Source organism: Apis cerana, linkage group LG1 (genome assembly GCF_029169275.1).
Source record: "Apis cerana isolate GH-2021 linkage group LG1, AcerK_1.0, whole genome shotgun sequence".
Lineage (NCBI taxonomy): Eukaryota > Metazoa > Arthropoda > Insecta > Hymenoptera > Apidae > Apis > Apis cerana.
Genome location: NC_083852.1, coordinates 13542902 through 13561940, shown reverse-complemented (window position 1 = coordinate 13561940; position 19039 = coordinate 13542902). Strand labels below are relative to the sequence as shown.

Here is a 19039-nt window from a genome sequence, read left to right as displayed (position 1 = left end):
TTTGAAAATGATTTTATTAATTTATGAGGTTTTACGCAGTATCATGTCATTAGGACGGTTTTCATTCAAAGAATCAAATGCAAAAAAGACATTGCTCTAAGACATTGCATATAGATACATTATAAATACTCATAAGAGACAGCAGATAGTTGAACGAATCCAACAAGAGTAGAATTGAAACGTTCTTATATCACACTTCTGCTATATATATATGTAACAATCTAAAAATTTTTATTCCTTGTCATTATTTTTTTTTTCCGAATATTTCACGTATTTTTTTCTTACGTGAAATTTCATATAATTTTTATGTTTATCGCTGTTTGTGCTTTCATATATCTATTTATTTATTATCTATCTATTTATTTATTTACATACTTATTTAACAACTTACCTTAAATACGCTTATTTATTTATATATTTATTCGCCTATACCACTTACCTATCCTACATAATTTATTCAGTTAATTAACTAGTAAAATGACTAGTTAACTAACTCGAGCTGATCTGTAATTATGAAGGGCATAGCAAGAATTATTTACGTGACATTTGATAAGAAAGGGTCGAACAAATGATTGATAGTGAAAGGAACAGTAGTGGTAAGGTTCGAATTAATATATTGAAAAATATAATGTACGAGATCATAATGTACGTAAATTTGCCGCGTTTCATTCAACTTATTCTGATGTACACATTTGATTTTTTTGAAGCATAGATAAAATACGTGAAAGAATAAAATAAAATGTTATAAAGAATTTTTTCAAAGTTCAAAGTTTTCAAAATTGAAGAAAATAACTATATTATCTTACATAATTTTAATAAAGAATCTACAATAATTTTATCTAATTTCGAATGAATACTTTGCATAGGAAATTGTGAATAGATTCATAAAGAACATTTTTCTTTAAAATGTAAACTTATAATCGAATAATTTTAAATCTCTTTTTCTTATATTTAAATTCATCTATTCCAAGAAAATTGCAAAAAGGATAATTGTACAGATGCATCAAGGAATGAAAATTATGTTTGGAATTTATCTTGCAAATATTTCTCGCTAATTATTTATAATTTTAATTGCAATTGCAATTGCAATTGCAATCATATCTATAAGTATTGTCGTTGATTCATTTTTACGTGGATATAAGTACATAATATGTACATGCATTTGCGTTTGACACGTTGAGTATGGGACAACGTGCACTAATAATTAATATTTTTTTCTTTTTCGTTTAACTTTATGTGACCTTTCTTGGCACAATTTTGTCATCTTGAATTCAATTTTAATCGATTCAATTTCATTCATCAAGATCAAATTACGTCTGAATATACGTAAATATATCTAACATTGTTTCATTGTATCTCGCAAAATGGTAGTTTGCCGGTTAATTCTTTAGTCTGTTCTTGATCTTGACTATTAGCACCTTCGCTTTTTGGGCTACCTCCATCCTCTAAAGAGCCCCCACCACTTCCGTGAGGGCAAATTGATTGTCATCTGAGTGCCAAAGTTGAAATCATTGGAGGTCGCGATGGTTTATTATCGAGAATTCTTTCAATTTCATTCATTATGTTAGCATTTAATTTTGGAATTAGCTGAAACGATATAGCGTTTATTATAATACATTATGCACAATAAAACTTCAATTTGAATTTATTCAAGAATGTATTTTATGTTTTACCTGTAAACTTTGAAGACTCTCGTATAATTGATCAATATTTGATGCACCGAGAAGAAGGCACTGAACACTTTCATTTTTTAAAGACCACGCGATAGCCAATTGTCCAAAGGAACAGCCGAGTCGTTCGGCAAGTGCACATACGTCTCGTAGTTTATCTGAATATTTTCGTGTTTCGTCATCGGCTGATTTCTCTTTCCAACCATATTCCTGCTAAAACAAAAAAAAAGAATGTATAAATAATATTTTTTTATACATTATTTCTTTTATGCCTAATGTTAATTATGTATATTATATATATTATATATATGTATATATGTATTTTATATATCATATTTTTATATAATAACAAATATAAAAATAAATATTTATTAATATTAGTAATTATTTTAGATTTAAAAAAATTTTCAAATAATATGTTTAAAATTTGTTTAGAAAATTTGTTAATTAAAAAGATGATTTTTTTGATGAACAAAAATTTGATTTTAATTATATTTATTTTGTTATTGTTTCCGTTCAAAATATACTTTTCTATTATTATAAAAAATTGTAATAAATATGTTTAATATATAATTTTTATTTAAAAATCTTTTTATTTTTAAATTAAATTTTTGAATGGTAATATACATATATATATATATATATATATAAAATATAACAGATTATATTAGCTATATTAGCTAGAAGTACGTACTTCTTTATACAAAGATTGTGTTTCGTCTTCTGTCCAACTGAATGACGAATACTTGTTCTGGAAGTAAAAAATAAACGTTGCGAGAGAGAGTCGGTGGCAATAGTCATCTTTCTACATATTCTTCCATCGTCGTTAACGTGTTGTATATGTATGTATTACCTACATATATTTATTAAACCAAGCATTCTTGCATTGTGAATTATCAATTTTTTTATATTATAAAAAAATTATCTTTTGAACGTTACCTTATAGGAAGATCTCGAAAAAAAAGAGACACCACAATCTTCAGGTTTCGAAGAAACCATACCAATCGTTACCGTGGACCACGCCATCAGACCAACACCTAAGATAAATAATTTCTTTGATAATTTGAAATAAGAAAATCCTCACTGATTTCGATGATTTTTGGATATGTTGTATCAACATTTTGAATGAATTTTTCTTTTGCATATTATATATTAAAAAATTTTTAATTTTAGAAATATTTGAAAAAAAAATTATTATTATTACATAATTACATTTTTTTATATCTATATGTTCGCAATTGCATATGCATAAATATATAATAACTATTTATTTTCTTATATTAATTTAATTATATAATTATATTACACTAATTTAAACACATGAAGTGAATGAAATTCTAAAAAAATCTATTTTTTTATGGATTATAATAAGTTTAAAATATTTTAAATCTAACGCCGAATTTAAACGAATTTGAAAAATCTATGAAAAATAAAATATGAATTTTGGATGATCGCTATTATAATGATCTATCAAAATTCTAACAATAGATAGCAAAAATTATGCTAATATTCATTGTAACTTTACTCATTGTTTCACGAAAATTATTTTATATTTTATTTTTGCAGTTCGTGAATCCGAAAAAAGAAATGTTCAAACTTGATATAAGATATTTTAAGCCATAACTCATAAGCAAATAGCTTTTTGATCGATCTATTTGTTATATTTTGGATATTTTGGATCTGATTTATAGGAAATATAAAATAAGCGGTGATCATTCAATCACTAATGTATATATACATATGAGAAAAATTCTATGTAATAATAATAATAATCTTTTTTTGTAAATATCTTTAAAAAACGGCAGTAATATGCAAAAGAAAAAATTGTTCAAAATCTTGTTTTTTATAATATCCAAAATCATTAAAAGATGAAAACTTCCTTATTTCGAATAATTATTATCTTTTTTAAAATTGTTATGTTAAGCGATATATTTTCCATATATAGTGAATTTATACATTTATGAAATATCTTTGAAAGATCGATTCTAGAAATCAAAACAAATACAAAAATTAAGTTTTATTTATTAAATTATAAGCAATTTATGTTCGCATCAAATAAAAAGAGATATATATATAATATATATGAATGAATAGAATAGAATGAAAATTTTATCTCTATCACTGTATCATCTTAATCAGTTTTCAGTTCTTCGTTTGATTTAACATAAAATTATTCACTAACTTAATAAAATCTCAATTGATTATATTATATACAATTTTGTTTTGATTTTTATAATCAATATTTTTACGAATATATTAATTCTTATATATGTATATTACATTATATATATAATTGAATAAAATGGATAAATAAACATATATTCCAATATAATTACCGATTTTATTATATAATTCTGGCATATAAAGTTCTGGTTTTTCTCTATAAAATAAATGATATTCGGCTTGTTCTACGATCGGTGTGACACAATTAAATTGTCGACAATTCGTGTAAGCTTCCATAATTTCGACTGGAGTCCAACGAGACGTTCCCCAATACATCACCCATCCTTTGCTTATTACGTAATTCATAGCACGTACTATCTCTGAAAAAAACAAAAGTTAGAAATATTAAATTTACAATCGTATTTTTAATTATTTAATAATATTGATATTGGCGGTAATGCGGTAATTGCAACGAACCTTCCATGGGACACATTGGATCTACTTTATGAATCATTACAATATCGATGTACGATAATTGTAATCTGACTAAAGATGCTTGGACTGATTCGATTATGTGTTTTCGTGATAATCCACGACCTTCCGCTCTACGATCAAGTTTTATCAATTATAAAATTTTATATAAAATATTAAATAATATTTGTTCAATTGTTCAATAATTTGACAAACATTTTTCATTTTTAACAAATTAACCTTTTTATATTAAATATGTATATATAATATAATATATACATATTTAAATGTAATAATTTTCTTAGAGTTTTCTTCTATAATATATTTATGATATATTTTTAAAGAACTTTAATTTTAAACTAATTTTAATAAAACAGTTGACATGTAAAAATATAGCTTATTTATTAAATTATTGAACAATTGTAGATGAAGCAAAACAAAAACAGATCAAATCAACTCGCTAGTATAACAAAGAGCTATATCATTCTATATTTCCTCGTTTTATCTAACATAAATTTAAATTACTTATAATTTAATAAATAATCATTTCTATTTTTATTTTTATTTATTTTAATTTGTATTTGTTTTAATTTCTAGAATTGATCCTCAAATGATATTCCATAACATATTAACATTTTGTACATATTTATAACTTCAGTAATAATTTGATCGATACTTACTTCGTATTCCAATATATTTTAGTAGTAACAACGTAACTTGAACGATTCCAAGCACGACGTAATAAAATTCGTCCAAATTGAATTTCTGCTCTATGACCGCTATGGGCTTCGCTTAGATCGAACACATTTATTCCACTTTCGTAAGCTAGCGCAACTACAGCTTCTGCTGTTTCCTCATTACTGCAACCTCCCATGCCAAAAGTTGTCCATGTACCTAAAGATATAAAGCAATTTTGTTCATTCAACCGTTTTCAGTTGCCACATATGATTTAATTTTTCATTTCTAACAATTATTATGATATTTCCATGTTCTTATACACGGTTTTCATATATCAATTCAAAAATAGATTTTAAATCATTACACATACCTACTTACCTCTTTTTATTATCACTATTACATAATCCATGAATATGCTTAATTACAAGATTATAATTTATTATCTCTCATATATAATAATCAACTTTTTCTTTCATTTCTTTCTTTCCTTCATTACTTACCTAAGAAATCCATTCTTAAATCTTATATATTCATAAACACATTTATTGTATCAATGTTATCTTAAATTAAAACTTTAAATATCATTTTTTATTGCATTTTCTATATACAATTTTGATATTTGATGCAGTTTCGAATACAATAACAATGACAACAACAATGACAAAAATAATAATAATACACATTTTTATTTATTTTTTATTTATTGCATGAATTTGATTAATATCTATTCAACGAATCGAGATTATATAATTATAAACAAAATATGTATCTATATACATATAGCATTGATTATCATGAATTGTCGTTATTATTGATTCCAATATAAAATTTATATTATTTCATAAAATAAATTAAATCATTATAGTTGATTTTTTATTTTTTGCTTTTTCTATATTTATTATGTTATTATTTATTATTTTTATTATTTGTATTTATATTTTTATTTACAATAATTAATCTGATAATAATAATAATAATAATAATAATAATAATAATAATAATAATAATAATAATAATAATATAGTAAAATTTCTGCAATAATTATAATTATTTATAATATATTCTCGTTCTACTTAATCATGTGTATTTTTGTTCAAAATAATTGATTTGTTGAATAGATTTTAGAAGAACATACTTACATCAAAAGCTTACATTAATAGATGATAAGGTTCCATCAATTCCAATGTGAAAAAGAAAAAAAAAATAAATAAAAAAGAAAATAAAAATATAAATAATAGAAACAATAGAAGAACTAAGAGTAGAACTAAGAAAGAACTAAAAGTATCGAAAAATTGCTGATAAATCATAGAAAAGCATTTTTTATTTTATTTTATAGCATAAAAAAAATATTGTTAATATATTATTGGCAAGATATTATTTAAGAAAAAGATAGCATACATTAAGAATAAAGTAGATAGGTAATCGCGATTTTGTACGTTTCTACGAAAGTGGAGGAAAACATTCAGCGTACCTAATCCAACATTGGAAACACGTAGACCGCTTTTGCCCAAGTTGCGGTAGCGAATACCTGGCGAAGGATGCTGTAAGCGTTGCGCTTGTGCGGCAATGCAGTTAGTCAGTAGCTGTTCCTTCGTTCCAGCGGTATTACTGCAGTGTATACCAGAATCCACAGTACCACCACCGCCACCGCCACCGCCACCACCACCGGCACCACCGCTTCCACCGTTGAATTCTTCCATGCAATCTAGACTCGCTATAGGTGCACGGCAGCTGCGCGAATAAAATATATGGAGTATTAATAGAACACGATCGATAGAATACTCGATACAACCATATAAACATTTACAGCTAGTTCATAGCATTTTATGAAATTCATTAATCTATGATACGCTTAAGTTAAAAATTCATAGATCTATGAACATTTTCTCTTTTTATTATATACTTATATATATGATCGTTACGAATCGATTTCATATTATCTTATCGTTTTTCCCATATATATGGAGAATCCAATTTCGAAAAAAAAGTTTATCATAACGAAGTAGAATTCTTAAATTCGAAGATCAAATATATCATATATAGATCAAATATCACATATGATATTATCAATGTTCTCGCTATATATATGCGTGTGTATGCATGTATATTAAAATATAAAAGATGAATAAATAAAATAGATAGATAAAATAAATAAATAATTTCGACTGTAAAAATAAATATTCATTAATTCAATAATTGACAATAATTATTTTAATGATTAATTGAGATTTTGTATTAGTTTAATTATTAGTATGTAATATTTGTCTCTTATGCTTTATGAGTTTTTAAATCAATTAAAATATCAATTGTTATATTTTTAAACGATTAAACGATCAAAACGATTAATTTGTTTCATGATTTTATGATTGATTTATGATATCGATATATGCGATATGCATATATATATATATTATAAAATATGCATACTACACGCTAATAGAAAGAGGAAATTAATGCGACAAAGAACGAAAACGAATAATAAATAAATAGATAATAATCTATTTATATAACTATACATACATATATATATATATATATATATATATATATATATATATGTTGTCGATCAAAAATTCACTCACCGATAAATAGTAGGTAGCGGATAGTAGTCATCGTCCTCCATGCTACTATTTGTATTCGCATTGTTATTCGTATCATTTCCTGCCGTGGATGCATTGCCAAGGTTACATAACATTAAACGAGACATTTCTTTATATCTTCAATATATTTGTATACGCATACACACACGTATACGTACGATGTAAACGGAAAATTTTTGAAGAGAACAAAAATTGCAAAAAGACGCGAAGATGAAAGATTTAATTGAGAATGATTTAATCAAACAATTTCGATTTAATTCAAATCCGATTTCGCTTATTTTTTCGAATTCGGAGATAAATGTTATAAAATATCATTTCATAAATTCTATATTCATATTTATTAACAAATCAATAAAATTCGTGAATCATTTCCTGATTCTAATTCTAATCTTAGTCCGGCGATTAAAAGTTTTATTTTCAGAAAGAAAAGTTTTCTCACACAATTGATAAAACTTAAATATTAAAGAGATAAAATTATTAATATACGTCGAGAAGCATTATTATATCACTGAACTGAATAGAATGAAACATTGAGCGATTCAGTTCGACGAGTCAATCTGTATTTTTGAATTACGATATATATATGTACATGTATATATATATATATATATATATATCGTATCGTATATATATATCGCATTTATCGTGCGTTATGTAGGCACTAATTTTTCTTTACTTTTAAAATATTTAGGCACCACAGTAAAGAACATAAGTATATATAGATATTGTTCGCGATTAATTTCATACGCGATATTGTAACATTTTGTAAAATGTCTTTCCGGTTTTCAATCACAATGTTGGTCAAACACTATAACACAATGAATATTTTGTTTTAAAAGATAGACGTCGTTACCTAAAAACGAACGATGGTCGATATGAGTATCGATATGTGGTACAATTGTTGGCGTGAGAGATAGGGCACAATGATTATTAATCCCAAATTGATATTAACAATCCATTACTAAATCCGTCACTAAAAATCCATTTATAGATTATTCTCTGGTCCAACTGGTAACTTTGAAAATCCAACAGATATAATTTTATAAAAAGAAAGGATCTTAATTTTAATTTTTATAATAGTGATATTTTAAACTCTTCCATTTTTTCTTTTTTTTTCTATATTTCTGTTTAGAATTCCAATTCCAACTTTTTATCACTCTTAAATTTCAATCTTGATTTTGATATCGATTTAATTATTTATCCGATTTGTAATTATGAAATATATGACAATTTCAAATCAATTCTCATTACTATTCGCAGCATAAATATAAATATTCTTCATAAAAATATTCGATGCGAATAATTATCTTTGTGATCCTTCGTTTTAACTGTTGTTTCAAATCGTACTTGCCTTTCACGATGTGTCTATCAAAATACCATTTTCTTAACGATTGATCTTGTATAACAATTTATGAAGATATAGATGACACATTTCTTGAAGAATAATAAAAAGAGAAAAATGTTAAAAAAATAAAGACACCGAAACGTAGAACAAAAAAATTTATGAAAATATTAGGATCCTATTGTAGAGACGGCGAGTGTTATGCCTCCTACGTGGTAAGCAACACTGCACAACTTCGATATACTGCGACTCCCTCCTTTACAGCAGCTACGAGCTACGAGCGTGCGTGCCTTTGCGTCTGTTCGCTACGGGTACTTCGAGACTATAATGCGCGCATGCGCGCTCGTGTACCGATTGCGCATCACTCGTGGCCTGTGCATCACGCCACGTTATCCCTACCGTTCTTCCTCGATTTCTAACAGGGGGTTGCGGTTGTTTTCAGAGCGCATGACATTACCATCGTCGCATTCAATGCATTCAGCGCATTCGCCGCATTTGCCGCATCGAGCCTCTCTTGGAATTATATCTCTCACTCGCTTACTATTTGTCCCATATCTCATTCATTCTTTAATTCTTATTATATTCTTATTCATCTTTTTCGACTTTGATTTCGCGTAGAATATAATTGATTTTTTGTTATTTTTTTTATTTGTTTTTATTTATTAGTTCACTTATTCAGTCAAAATTTAATGTTTTATCAATAAATTCTTATTCAATATAAATATATTTTAATTATATAAATATACATAATGTACACAAATTTATTTCTAAAACTTTACTAAATATATAGCATACAAATGTATAGAAATATATAACAAATCTAAATGTATGTAAAATACATATTTAAAATTCATAATTGTGAACGTTAATGATATAAGGATTCATTGCTAGAAATTGTAACAATAATCATCTTTCGACAACACTGCATTGCGGATTTAGCGTGGTGACGTACAACTGACCCCTTGAACGGTTTACAGTCACGTTGTTCGACCTACCAACCTAATATGCGCTCGACTTATTGTCGAGGATAAACAGGAGAATATCAAAGATTCATTCCTTAATATTTTTCACTCTTTGTTACGTTTGTTTGATATATGTGCCATATCTAACAATTATATTTAAATATAACGAATAATAATGTATTGCAAAAATTTATCAAATACATATGCTATAAAGATTTTGATTATTTTCTATGTTTATTATATTAAAACATGTCAAAATGCTAAAATAGAAAAATGTATACTTAAAATTTATCTGTGTTTTATTCGAAACAATAAAAATGCTTTTCAATCTTTTCAAATCATTTTTCAAAAGTATAAGACAATTATTTATTTACTTACTTATCAAAATTCCACAACGTGTTCCGACGTGTTTCTGTTCCTTGCTGAAACGAATCTGCACCGCATAACAGTTGTGTGCTTTTCTCAATTCACAGATCGACTCTTTCGTTGAAATCGTGCCAAAGATTTCAGAAATATTGATTACAATTTTCAACTCATAACTATATTGCAATTGTGTAATTTTTCGATTATCAATAGGATTTTCGAGTTATTGACATTTTTTCAATAAAAATCGCGATAGGATTCAAGCGAAATAATCGATTATTTTTTTTTTAATAACTTATTACAGTACTTTATTAAACATGTTAAGTTCTTAAAGATTACCTAAATATACATTCTGCGACGAATTTCAGTACACGTCAATTTTATTTTATCAAACAACCTTGATATCAGTTCGATGTGTAATTATCGAAACTTTTGTAATTTTTTTATTCCGATAATCAATTATCATGGTGTTTCGCAACGATAACCGATTATCGAAATTTTATTTAATTATTCATACTTAATAACATACGTATCTATATTTAATGTTTGATGTACATATGTGTTATATTCTCGAAATGAAATGTAAAAGCGGCAGTCTTTTCTACGCTATCGTATATTGTATCGCATATGTATATTTACATATGATGTTTAGTATACAATATATATATGTATATGTAATATACATTAATATATATATGTATTATTTATATGTATTATTTATATTGACACATTATTTTTTGTTTCTTTATCATATTTTGCAATATTTTTTTATAATTAAATTTTTTTATCGAAAATTTAAGACAGAATTATAATCTTATTTTATTTAATATCTTTAATAATATTATTATTATATTATAATCTTGTTTTTTCTAAATCCAATTACATATTAATACTTTTCACTGTTATGAACATGTGAATATATCTTACTCTTTGAAATATACGCACAAGTGACAAATTTTTATTTATTTATTTACCAAAAAATGAAATTTTCTTCTTTTCTATTTTTTATTTACATTTGATATTTTCTAATTGCGTTAAAAATTGACATTGTTCACAATAAATCAAATATCTAGACGATAGCGCAAGAGAAAGAATTTGAGAAATGAAGATGATAAAAATGCTTGTTATATTTTGATCGCAATGAAAAAATGTATGAAAAAAAGTATGAAAACCGAATGATAATGATTAATGATGAATAAAAAACGAAAAAAAAAACGAAAAAAACGTGCAAAAAGGACAAAAAATTGATGGAAACTATGAATTTAAAAGATAAAAGATATGTATAATTGGTTATCGATTATAAAGAAAAGAACATGATATGGAATAGCGAAGCCTCGAAATAAAAGGCTGTCTCCTTGAGAAATGAGACGAGAGAAGAAATAGTTTTATATAATGTAAAACAGCATTCTTCAATTCACAATGTTGTTCGTAAGTTCAAGAGAACGTACGAAGGTCAACTAAACACCGTATCAAATATCATTAAGCAAGTCTACTTTTGATTTCAGATCATTTGACCGTCCTCTGGCACGTGGGTAAGTTTACCCTGAAGAATACATTGAGTTCTATCAACGAGGCTAATATGAGGAACACAGCATACATACATAAACAAGCTCGGCCGACTTTTCTATCGAGCTGAAACTTATTTGAAGCGAAAGCAATGTAAAGTAACATTAATGTCGATAACAACGATATAGCACTGTATTCAAGCCCACCAGAATTTATACTGATATAATGTTTTCCTGGTTGTGTTGGTGAAAATGAAGATTTGATTAACCATGGTAAACCCAAACACAACAATATATCAAAAGTGTTTGATCCTATCGAGTTGCTAATACCCATTGAACCATGTCCTGAAACAAAATAAATGGAAAAAAATTTAATGTAAGAAGTTTCATTATTTATATATATATATATTTTTTTTTGATATTATTATAGAATACTAATAATGAATTATCTTTTTCTCATATTCGCATAACACTTTACCTTGTTTTGCTACTATTACACTTGATACAGCCTCTGGCACGCTAGTACCGGCAGCAAGAAAAGTAATACCCATAACGGAATCTGGTATTTTAAGAGTATCTCCTGAAATAAAAATTATGATTTTTTCTTTTCTTACATTTTTTTTTCTTTTAATTTTTCTTTAAGCCATTTCAAAAAAATTAATTGTTTTTTTTGTTTTTTTTTTTACTTGATATTTTTTTTATTACCAATTATAGTGATCATCCATGCGACCACATAACTTAAGGATCCAATCCAAATAATGCACATAAGAAATGTTATTGGAAACCAATTCTTGAATCGTGGTTTCTCACAATCTGGTATTGTACACATAAAAATCAAATGAATCGGCCAAGTCATAATCCATGCTGTTTTTCTTATCCATCCAGCTCTTGCTGGCCATACCAATAATTCGTATTCATAATCTAAAACAATAAAAAAATGCAATTATTTTATTTTATTTTTTTCTTTCTTTTTTCTTTTTCCTATTTTAACCTCATCTTCGATTTCTTTTATTTTTCTTTTGTATTTTTTCATTTTCTAATTTTCCCTTTCCTTTCCCTCTTCCTTCTTATGCTTCATTTTTTTTCTCAAAAGACAACATTAAACAAATTTAAATATTATATATAACAACTATTACTTTGCTTAAATTATGAAATAGTAAATTTTTATTATAACTAAATTTTTATTATAACTAAATTCCTATTGTACTTACTAGGGTCAGGATTTTCTTCTTGTGTTTTTGTACCTCCATTTTGTAATGGTACATCTATATGTTCGACTTGTTCACTGGTCGCTTGTAATTTATCCGATCTTGCCATATGAATTTCTGTACTATCTTCTAGAAGAATTAGCATATTATATTATATACTTTCTATAATATTGAAAAAATGAAAGGAAAATTATAATTATAAAATATCCTTCTTAAATAGATCAATACAATTATACATTATACATATAAATATATATATACATATAATATATTTTAGATAAATATATGAATACATATGAATATATATGCGTATGAATATATATATATATATATGAATACATATATATATAAGTATTAATATATTCATAGAATACTTTTGAAGAATAGATTTTAGAGATAAAAATAAGAATAAAAGATATTACATAAAATGTCAGTTAAAGTTTATTTATTAAGTTATAAATAATTTAAGTTTGTATTAGATAAAAATAAAGTAGAGATAGATTGAGAAAATGTAAGGGATAGAATTGTATCATTTTATCTTGTATCATCTAACGAAAATTTTAATTGCTTAATAACTTAATAAATAAACTTCAACCGATTTTTATACATTAACTTTTGTATTTGTTTTGATCGATCTGTAATTCTTTCCACAAATATATTAATATCTTATATTTACATTCTATGTATATAAATATAACATATATATAAATAACATATATGCGTATATATTAAAATAAAATAATCGATTCTAATTATAAGATTAAAATATTATTAATAATGTGATTTTCCATTAATATTTAAATCTATTCAAAGAAAATATTTATCATTTAAAATTTATTTGCTTTGTTGCGTTTCAAAAACAATATAACTTTTACCTGTCGCATGTCGGTGGTCATCCGAGGATCGGTCAGCGTTATGCGTACGAAATCGTGTGCATCGCTGGAACGATTTATCCCAATACATAACAGCGATGTATACGATGTACAATAATACTAGCGTTAACGCTTCGTACCATTCTACTCGTTCATCGTGTATAATACATATTAGAATAGCGACTGTAACACCATAAGCAAGACAATCTCTGCTAACTGGCCACCAGTCTAGAGGAACTACCTGTACATATTTAATTAATATATACAATATCTATAATTTTAGTTATAATATGATAAATATGATATATATATATATATATATGCTATTAAACTCATTTTAATTAAATAATAAAATTTCATGGGATGATTTGTTATTGGTTAGATTGTTAGGAACTTACCATACCAGCACCAATACCGCAACAAGCCGGTACTGCGAGGATATTGAATACAGCCGAGCCTACTATTGTTCCGACACCGATGTCACCTTCGGTGATAAATGTACCGATTGCGTTTACGAACAGTTCCGGTGCCGACGTTGCTGCAGCCATAAAAGTAGCACCTGCTACGTCCTTGGACATCGAAAGTGCTGAAATTGAAATTTCAAAGCATTAAGAAGCATTGAAAAATTTGAATCGTTTATTTGTTATTTCTTTATCTAATAAACAACTTAGATTGAATAGCTGCAATTGTTCTTACCATGACATATCTTTTCTACGGCGGGAACAAAAAACTTGTCACAAACTACTGCTAACGCGATAAACAAGTAAAGCGAAACGATTACGTGCACTACGACAGCTCCTCCTTGCCTTTGTTTTTCATCGAAAAGATCGTGTGGAAAGTCTTCTATTGCTGCAGGTGTACAATTTGTACCTAAAATGTGAAAAATTTTTAACATTTATGTATATATATACATATACCGTTAAAACTAAATTAATTAAATGAATATCTGTGAATCGAAAAAATAAATATCTAATTCCAATCAATTAAAATTATCAATTGAATGATTCACCATGAATTATCAATTTTTTTTTCTTAGTTTCTGTTTCTCATCAATTTTTGTTCTACTTTCATCTATTTTTTTCTTTACTGTATCGAAGAAGGAGAATATAAAATATCGCAAGAAAGAGAAGGATGGTGGATAAAATTCTTGCATATCACATATTTTATTTTTAAGATTATCTATTATATTTCGCTTGATTGATTCGTTCAATTACTTAATAAATTTTTGTCATTCAAAAAAACGTTTTATTTGACGCTTTATTGCAATGTTAAAGTATTCAAATAAAGTATTATTCAAAAAAAATTTAAAAGTTATTCTCGATAAATCGATATTGTTTGTCTATATTCTATCAGTATACAATTTTGGTCAAATCTATTTTACATAAATTTCAAAGACTTTACATATTTTTTATATATGTAACACATTTGGGTACAATATCAAGCTTTGTTCTGTGATTACGAATTTACATAATTTACATAATTGCATTAAATTATAAAGATCACATATAATATAATATAATAGAATACAAATATAAAGAATACAAATATAATCAGTTTATCGATTTTCATTTTTTTTTCATTGAATTTACTTTTTAAAAAATTTTTATTTCGAGAAATTTAAATTATGATGTAACGACTATAATGATAATGATCGTATGTAACAAAAATAAATTTATCATGTTTATTGAATACAAAATATATTATATATATAGTGAAAAAAACATATATATGTAATGTAATTATGTAATATAATTATTGCGAATTATTTTTATAAATCTTCGATTCTTTTTTTAATTTTCATCTTATTTTAATTCATTTCAAAATAATAAATTTAAATAAATAAAATAAAGACTAATATGATGTATCTTATAATTTTATATATATAATAATAGAATATATACCATCATGTTTCTCTATTGTTATACTTTATAATATTGAAATATAGCTAAAACAAAACTAATAATAATATATATAGGATATAATCGCTCATGTCAAAATTTACCAAGGATTTGCTTCTTGGTTACACGAAGAATTCAATGAAAATCATTTTCATGCATACTTATAGGTATCTAATTCTCGATATATATACATATATACATACATATATATATATATATATATATATATATATATTAATTACAAATATATTACAAATATGTGTAAACTTACATATAAAAACATGTGTGTGCATAAAATTATAGAGATTATACGTAGATTTTGCATAAATTCTATTAATTATATAAGAATTTTAGATAATATGTAATTATAATATGTAATAATATGTAGTTAATAAAGCGATTGAAAAAATGGAATATATAAACATAAACATGATTTGTATTTTTACTGGTAATAATAAAAAAATCATTTAATATAGTAAATAAACCAATAAACATTGTATTACGTCCAAATTAGTAATAAATATTTTGTCAGAATTTTTTATTTTAAATTGTAAGAAATTTGTTATATTTAAAATTCCATGTTTTCGTTAAATTTTTTCTTTTAAGAGATACTAATATCAATCGTTGTTAATTAAAGTCATTGTAAATGCATTCTTTTGATAAATTTCATATATAGAAATTTGTATATATTCAAAAGTCACATAAAAGACAATATTAGATATTAAGATATTTATATAATAATTTTTTTAAAACAAAACTGTCAAATTTTGTTTTAAAAAATTATTGTTTCTTCAATTGGTTTTTATAGTTTATTGGTTATATTGGTTTTAACCTTTATTAATTTATTAGATTAAATTAAAAATAATATAAAAATTTAATTAATGTATAGCTATGTATTAGCTATCTATCATTAAAAATCAGATTTGACTCGAAAAATAATATTCCATAATTGGTGTATATACGTGAAAGACCTTGTTTCTTCACCTTCGTTCTTAGATCTTAGTAATTCTTCTCCTATGACTTCTTACAGCCGATGTAATGAAGAAAATGCACGTATTGGTGTCTTGTACAGGTTACACAGCTGTATAGTTGATGTGACTTCCTACCGATTAAGCAACCTAAAGAAGTTAAATTGCTCTCATTCAAGTTGGCAGAGGAGATGCCATTCATGTCTAATGTACGTCGTATAAACTAGATATAACGTGGCTTGACCATTCGATGTCGAACCATTTTGTCTCATTGGAAACAAACGATGATCATCGACTCGATCATTAATCATTAAACGTTGATTCTCAATCAACAATCTTTTGATTTTTCTTTGAATAGAGCATACTTCTTTTAAAAGATATTAAAGTTTTGTTATATGTTGTGTGTTTTTATTATTAATAAAGTTTATCGTGTATGATGCGATATAATAGTATTTTTAATTTATCTCTCTTTGCATTTCTGTAATTAATATTTTTTTATTATTCAATATTATACATGCATTTTTATTTCTTCATTTTTGAATATTTGTATTTCAACTATTTGATATATATTTCTTTCAATATATTTATTTATGAATTGTTTAAAGAGAGGAAAAAGAATTTTTATTACAAAAATTTTAGCGAATTCTAAATATTAACATTTAAAATTTTTTGAATTTTGAATTTTAGAGCATTATGAACAATATTGCTCATTTTTCGAATTCGTTTCTTTATTCATTTCCTCTTGAATATGCTCTTAAAAATTGTAATACTAACATTATACATGATCGCATGTATTTTAACAAAAAATATATTTAAAAGAAAAAATAATAATTGATAAAAATACAAAAATCTTATGTAGAACATACAAATATTTTATATATCCATATAAATTATATTATGATATAAATAAATCAAATTTTTTAATGTATCATTAAAAGATACTTAAAGAAATGATTTATTAAGTTATATACGAAAGAATTTTAAAAAATTTATATTTTTATATGTAATACATATATATAAAAATGTCATGCACTATAAAAAATGAAATATAAAATTAAAGTTAAATTAATAAAAAGAATAGAAAGTAAAGAACATTAAAAAGAGTTAGAAAGAAGAATATAAGAAAAAAAAGAAAGAGAAAGAGAAAAAGAAAGCGGGGATATGGGCAAAGAATAAGATTGCTCGCCAATTAAATCCCTTTGTAAATTTTTGAATATATCTATGGCATGTCACGATTTTCGTCAAAATAATGATCACAAAAGAAAAATAATGAATATAATTTAATTTATAAGAATAAATATTTTACTTTACGCGATATTATGCTTTGATAAATCTTCTATATAAAATTATTTTCAACATATATTGCTTTGTTTTTACTTCTTTATAATAATCATTAAAAACTAAATCACAAATATTATTGCACAATATGCAGCACCGCACGACACATCTGTAGATAGAAAAATTAATTTAATTTAAAATGCACTCTTTGCAATGTTTTCTCTAGTTTTTCTTCTTGCATTGTCATTCGTTTCCTTCCTGTTTCTTTCTTCTTCTCTGCCTCATTTTCCACCCCATACTTATCCTCTTTTATCTCGCTTTTCCTTATGATGCATATTCTTCTAGTCTTTCCTCTGTTGTTATTGCTGCTGCTAATGCTGATGCTAACCATCCTGCATCCCTCCTTCTTCTTTTTCTCCTCCTTCTCCTCGTCTTCCTCCACCTCCTTCTACTCCTTCTCTTCCTACGACTCCTCCACCTTGTTCGATACTTTAATTTCAATTCTTTAATATTATTCCATTCTATTTTTCACCGTCAATGAAGCACAACCCATCACTCTAATTATCTTTATATCAATCAAATTTGTCGTACCATAAAAGAACATTTTTTTTACAATAATATTCAAAATATATTTTAACGAACCTCCTCCTAAGTCAGACGTATCCATGTTGTCAATCCCGTTGTCACACATATACTACATTAACAACTACTCCGAAGTCCGACAGCGTTTGTTAGAATCGCCCCTCCCTCTAACTCTTCTCATCTCTCGCGCATCGCGCCCGCTGAATCGTGCCGCGGTCAAAATGCGAAATTGTCATTACACTAATCGTCGTTATAGCTTCCTTGAAAATTGAACGTCGTATCGTATATGTTATATTCTATTCCGACAATCAACTATTTTGCTTTACTTAATTCTTTCAATTTTCTTTTCAATTGTTTTAACAGCCATCAATTCTTTTTTATTTGATTATTTTCTTCAAAAAAACATAATAATATAATAAATTATATATGCAAATGTTAATTGTAAGATATATAATATAACGAATAAAGGAAATAATAAA

The 19039-nt window shown here is 25.5% G+C and overlaps 2 protein-coding genes across 14 annotated transcripts; both read right to left on the bottom strand.

The window, feature by feature from the left end:
* Positions 1-597: 597 nt before the first annotated feature.
* Positions 598-11470, bottom strand: LOC107994037 (voltage-gated potassium channel subunit beta-2). 8 transcript variants are annotated; one of them, XM_062074231.1, is made up of 11 exons: positions 8934-11470; positions 8436-8555; positions 7565-7643; positions 6454-6713; positions 4985-5198; positions 4311-4438; positions 4007-4213; positions 2610-2707; positions 2365-2421; positions 1674-1883; positions 598-1587 (listed from the first exon to the last, which is right to left on the bottom strand). In XM_062074231.1, exons 3-11 carry the CDS (start codon positions 7603-7605, stop codon positions 1486-1488), a joined length of 1317 nt encoding a protein of 438 aa, XP_061930215.1. In that variant the 5' UTR covers positions 7606-7643; positions 8436-8555; positions 8934-11470; the 3' UTR covers positions 598-1485. The 8 variants fall into 8 exon arrangements, with proteins under 8 accessions (XP_061930215.1, XP_061930223.1, XP_061930191.1 ...); XM_062074239.1 differs by having other exon boundaries at positions 1674-1880; XM_062074207.1 differs by having other exon boundaries at positions 7565-8555.
* On the bottom strand, positions 10529-18762 carry LOC107994035 (sodium/potassium/calcium exchanger 4). 6 transcript variants are annotated; one of them, XM_062074180.1, is made up of 10 exons: positions 18621-18636; positions 18367-18467; positions 16717-16850; positions 14531-14704; positions 14233-14420; positions 13838-14075; positions 12966-13091; positions 12460-12675; positions 12233-12334; positions 10529-12099 (listed from the first exon to the last, which is right to left on the bottom strand). In XM_062074180.1, the coding sequence occupies exons 5-10, from the start codon at positions 14410-14412 to the stop codon at positions 11756-11758; spliced, it is 1206 nt and encodes a 401-aa protein (XP_061930164.1). In that variant the 5' UTR covers positions 14413-14420; positions 14531-14704; positions 16717-16850; positions 18367-18467; positions 18621-18636; the 3' UTR covers positions 10529-11755. The 6 variants fall into 6 exon arrangements, with proteins under 6 accessions (XP_061930164.1, XP_061930175.1, XP_061930153.1 ...); XM_062074191.1 differs by lacking the exon at positions 18367-18467 and having other exon boundaries at positions 18621-18638; XM_062074169.1 differs by lacking the exon at positions 18621-18636 and having other exon boundaries at positions 18007-18605.
* Positions 18763-19039: the final 277 nt, after the last annotated feature.

Coding starts and splice junctions, on each gene's coding strand:
- LOC107994037 (XM_062074207.1), bottom strand. CDS start 7,689: ATGTCTCGTTTAATGTTATGTAACCTTGGCAATGCATCCACGGCAGGA. Junction 5,199..6,453: donor TGTTTCCAATGTTGGATTAG/GTACGCTGAATG, acceptor TTATATCTTTAG/GTACATGGACAACTTTTGGC. Junction 2,708..4,006: donor AGAATTATATAATAAAATCG/GTAATTATATTG, acceptor TATTTATCTTAG/GTGTTGGTCTGATGGCGTGG.
- LOC107994035 (XM_062074144.1), bottom strand. CDS start 18,669: ATGTGTGACAACGGGATTGACAACATGGATACGTCTGACTTAGGAGGA. Junction 14,705..18,620: donor TACGTCTGACTTAGGAGGAG/GTTCGTTAAAAT, acceptor TTCACATTTTAG/GTACAAATTGTACACCTGCA. Junction 12,100..12,232: donor TGTAATAGTAGCAAAACAAG/GTAAAGTGTTAT, acceptor ATTTTGTTTCAG/GACATGGTTCAATGGGTATT.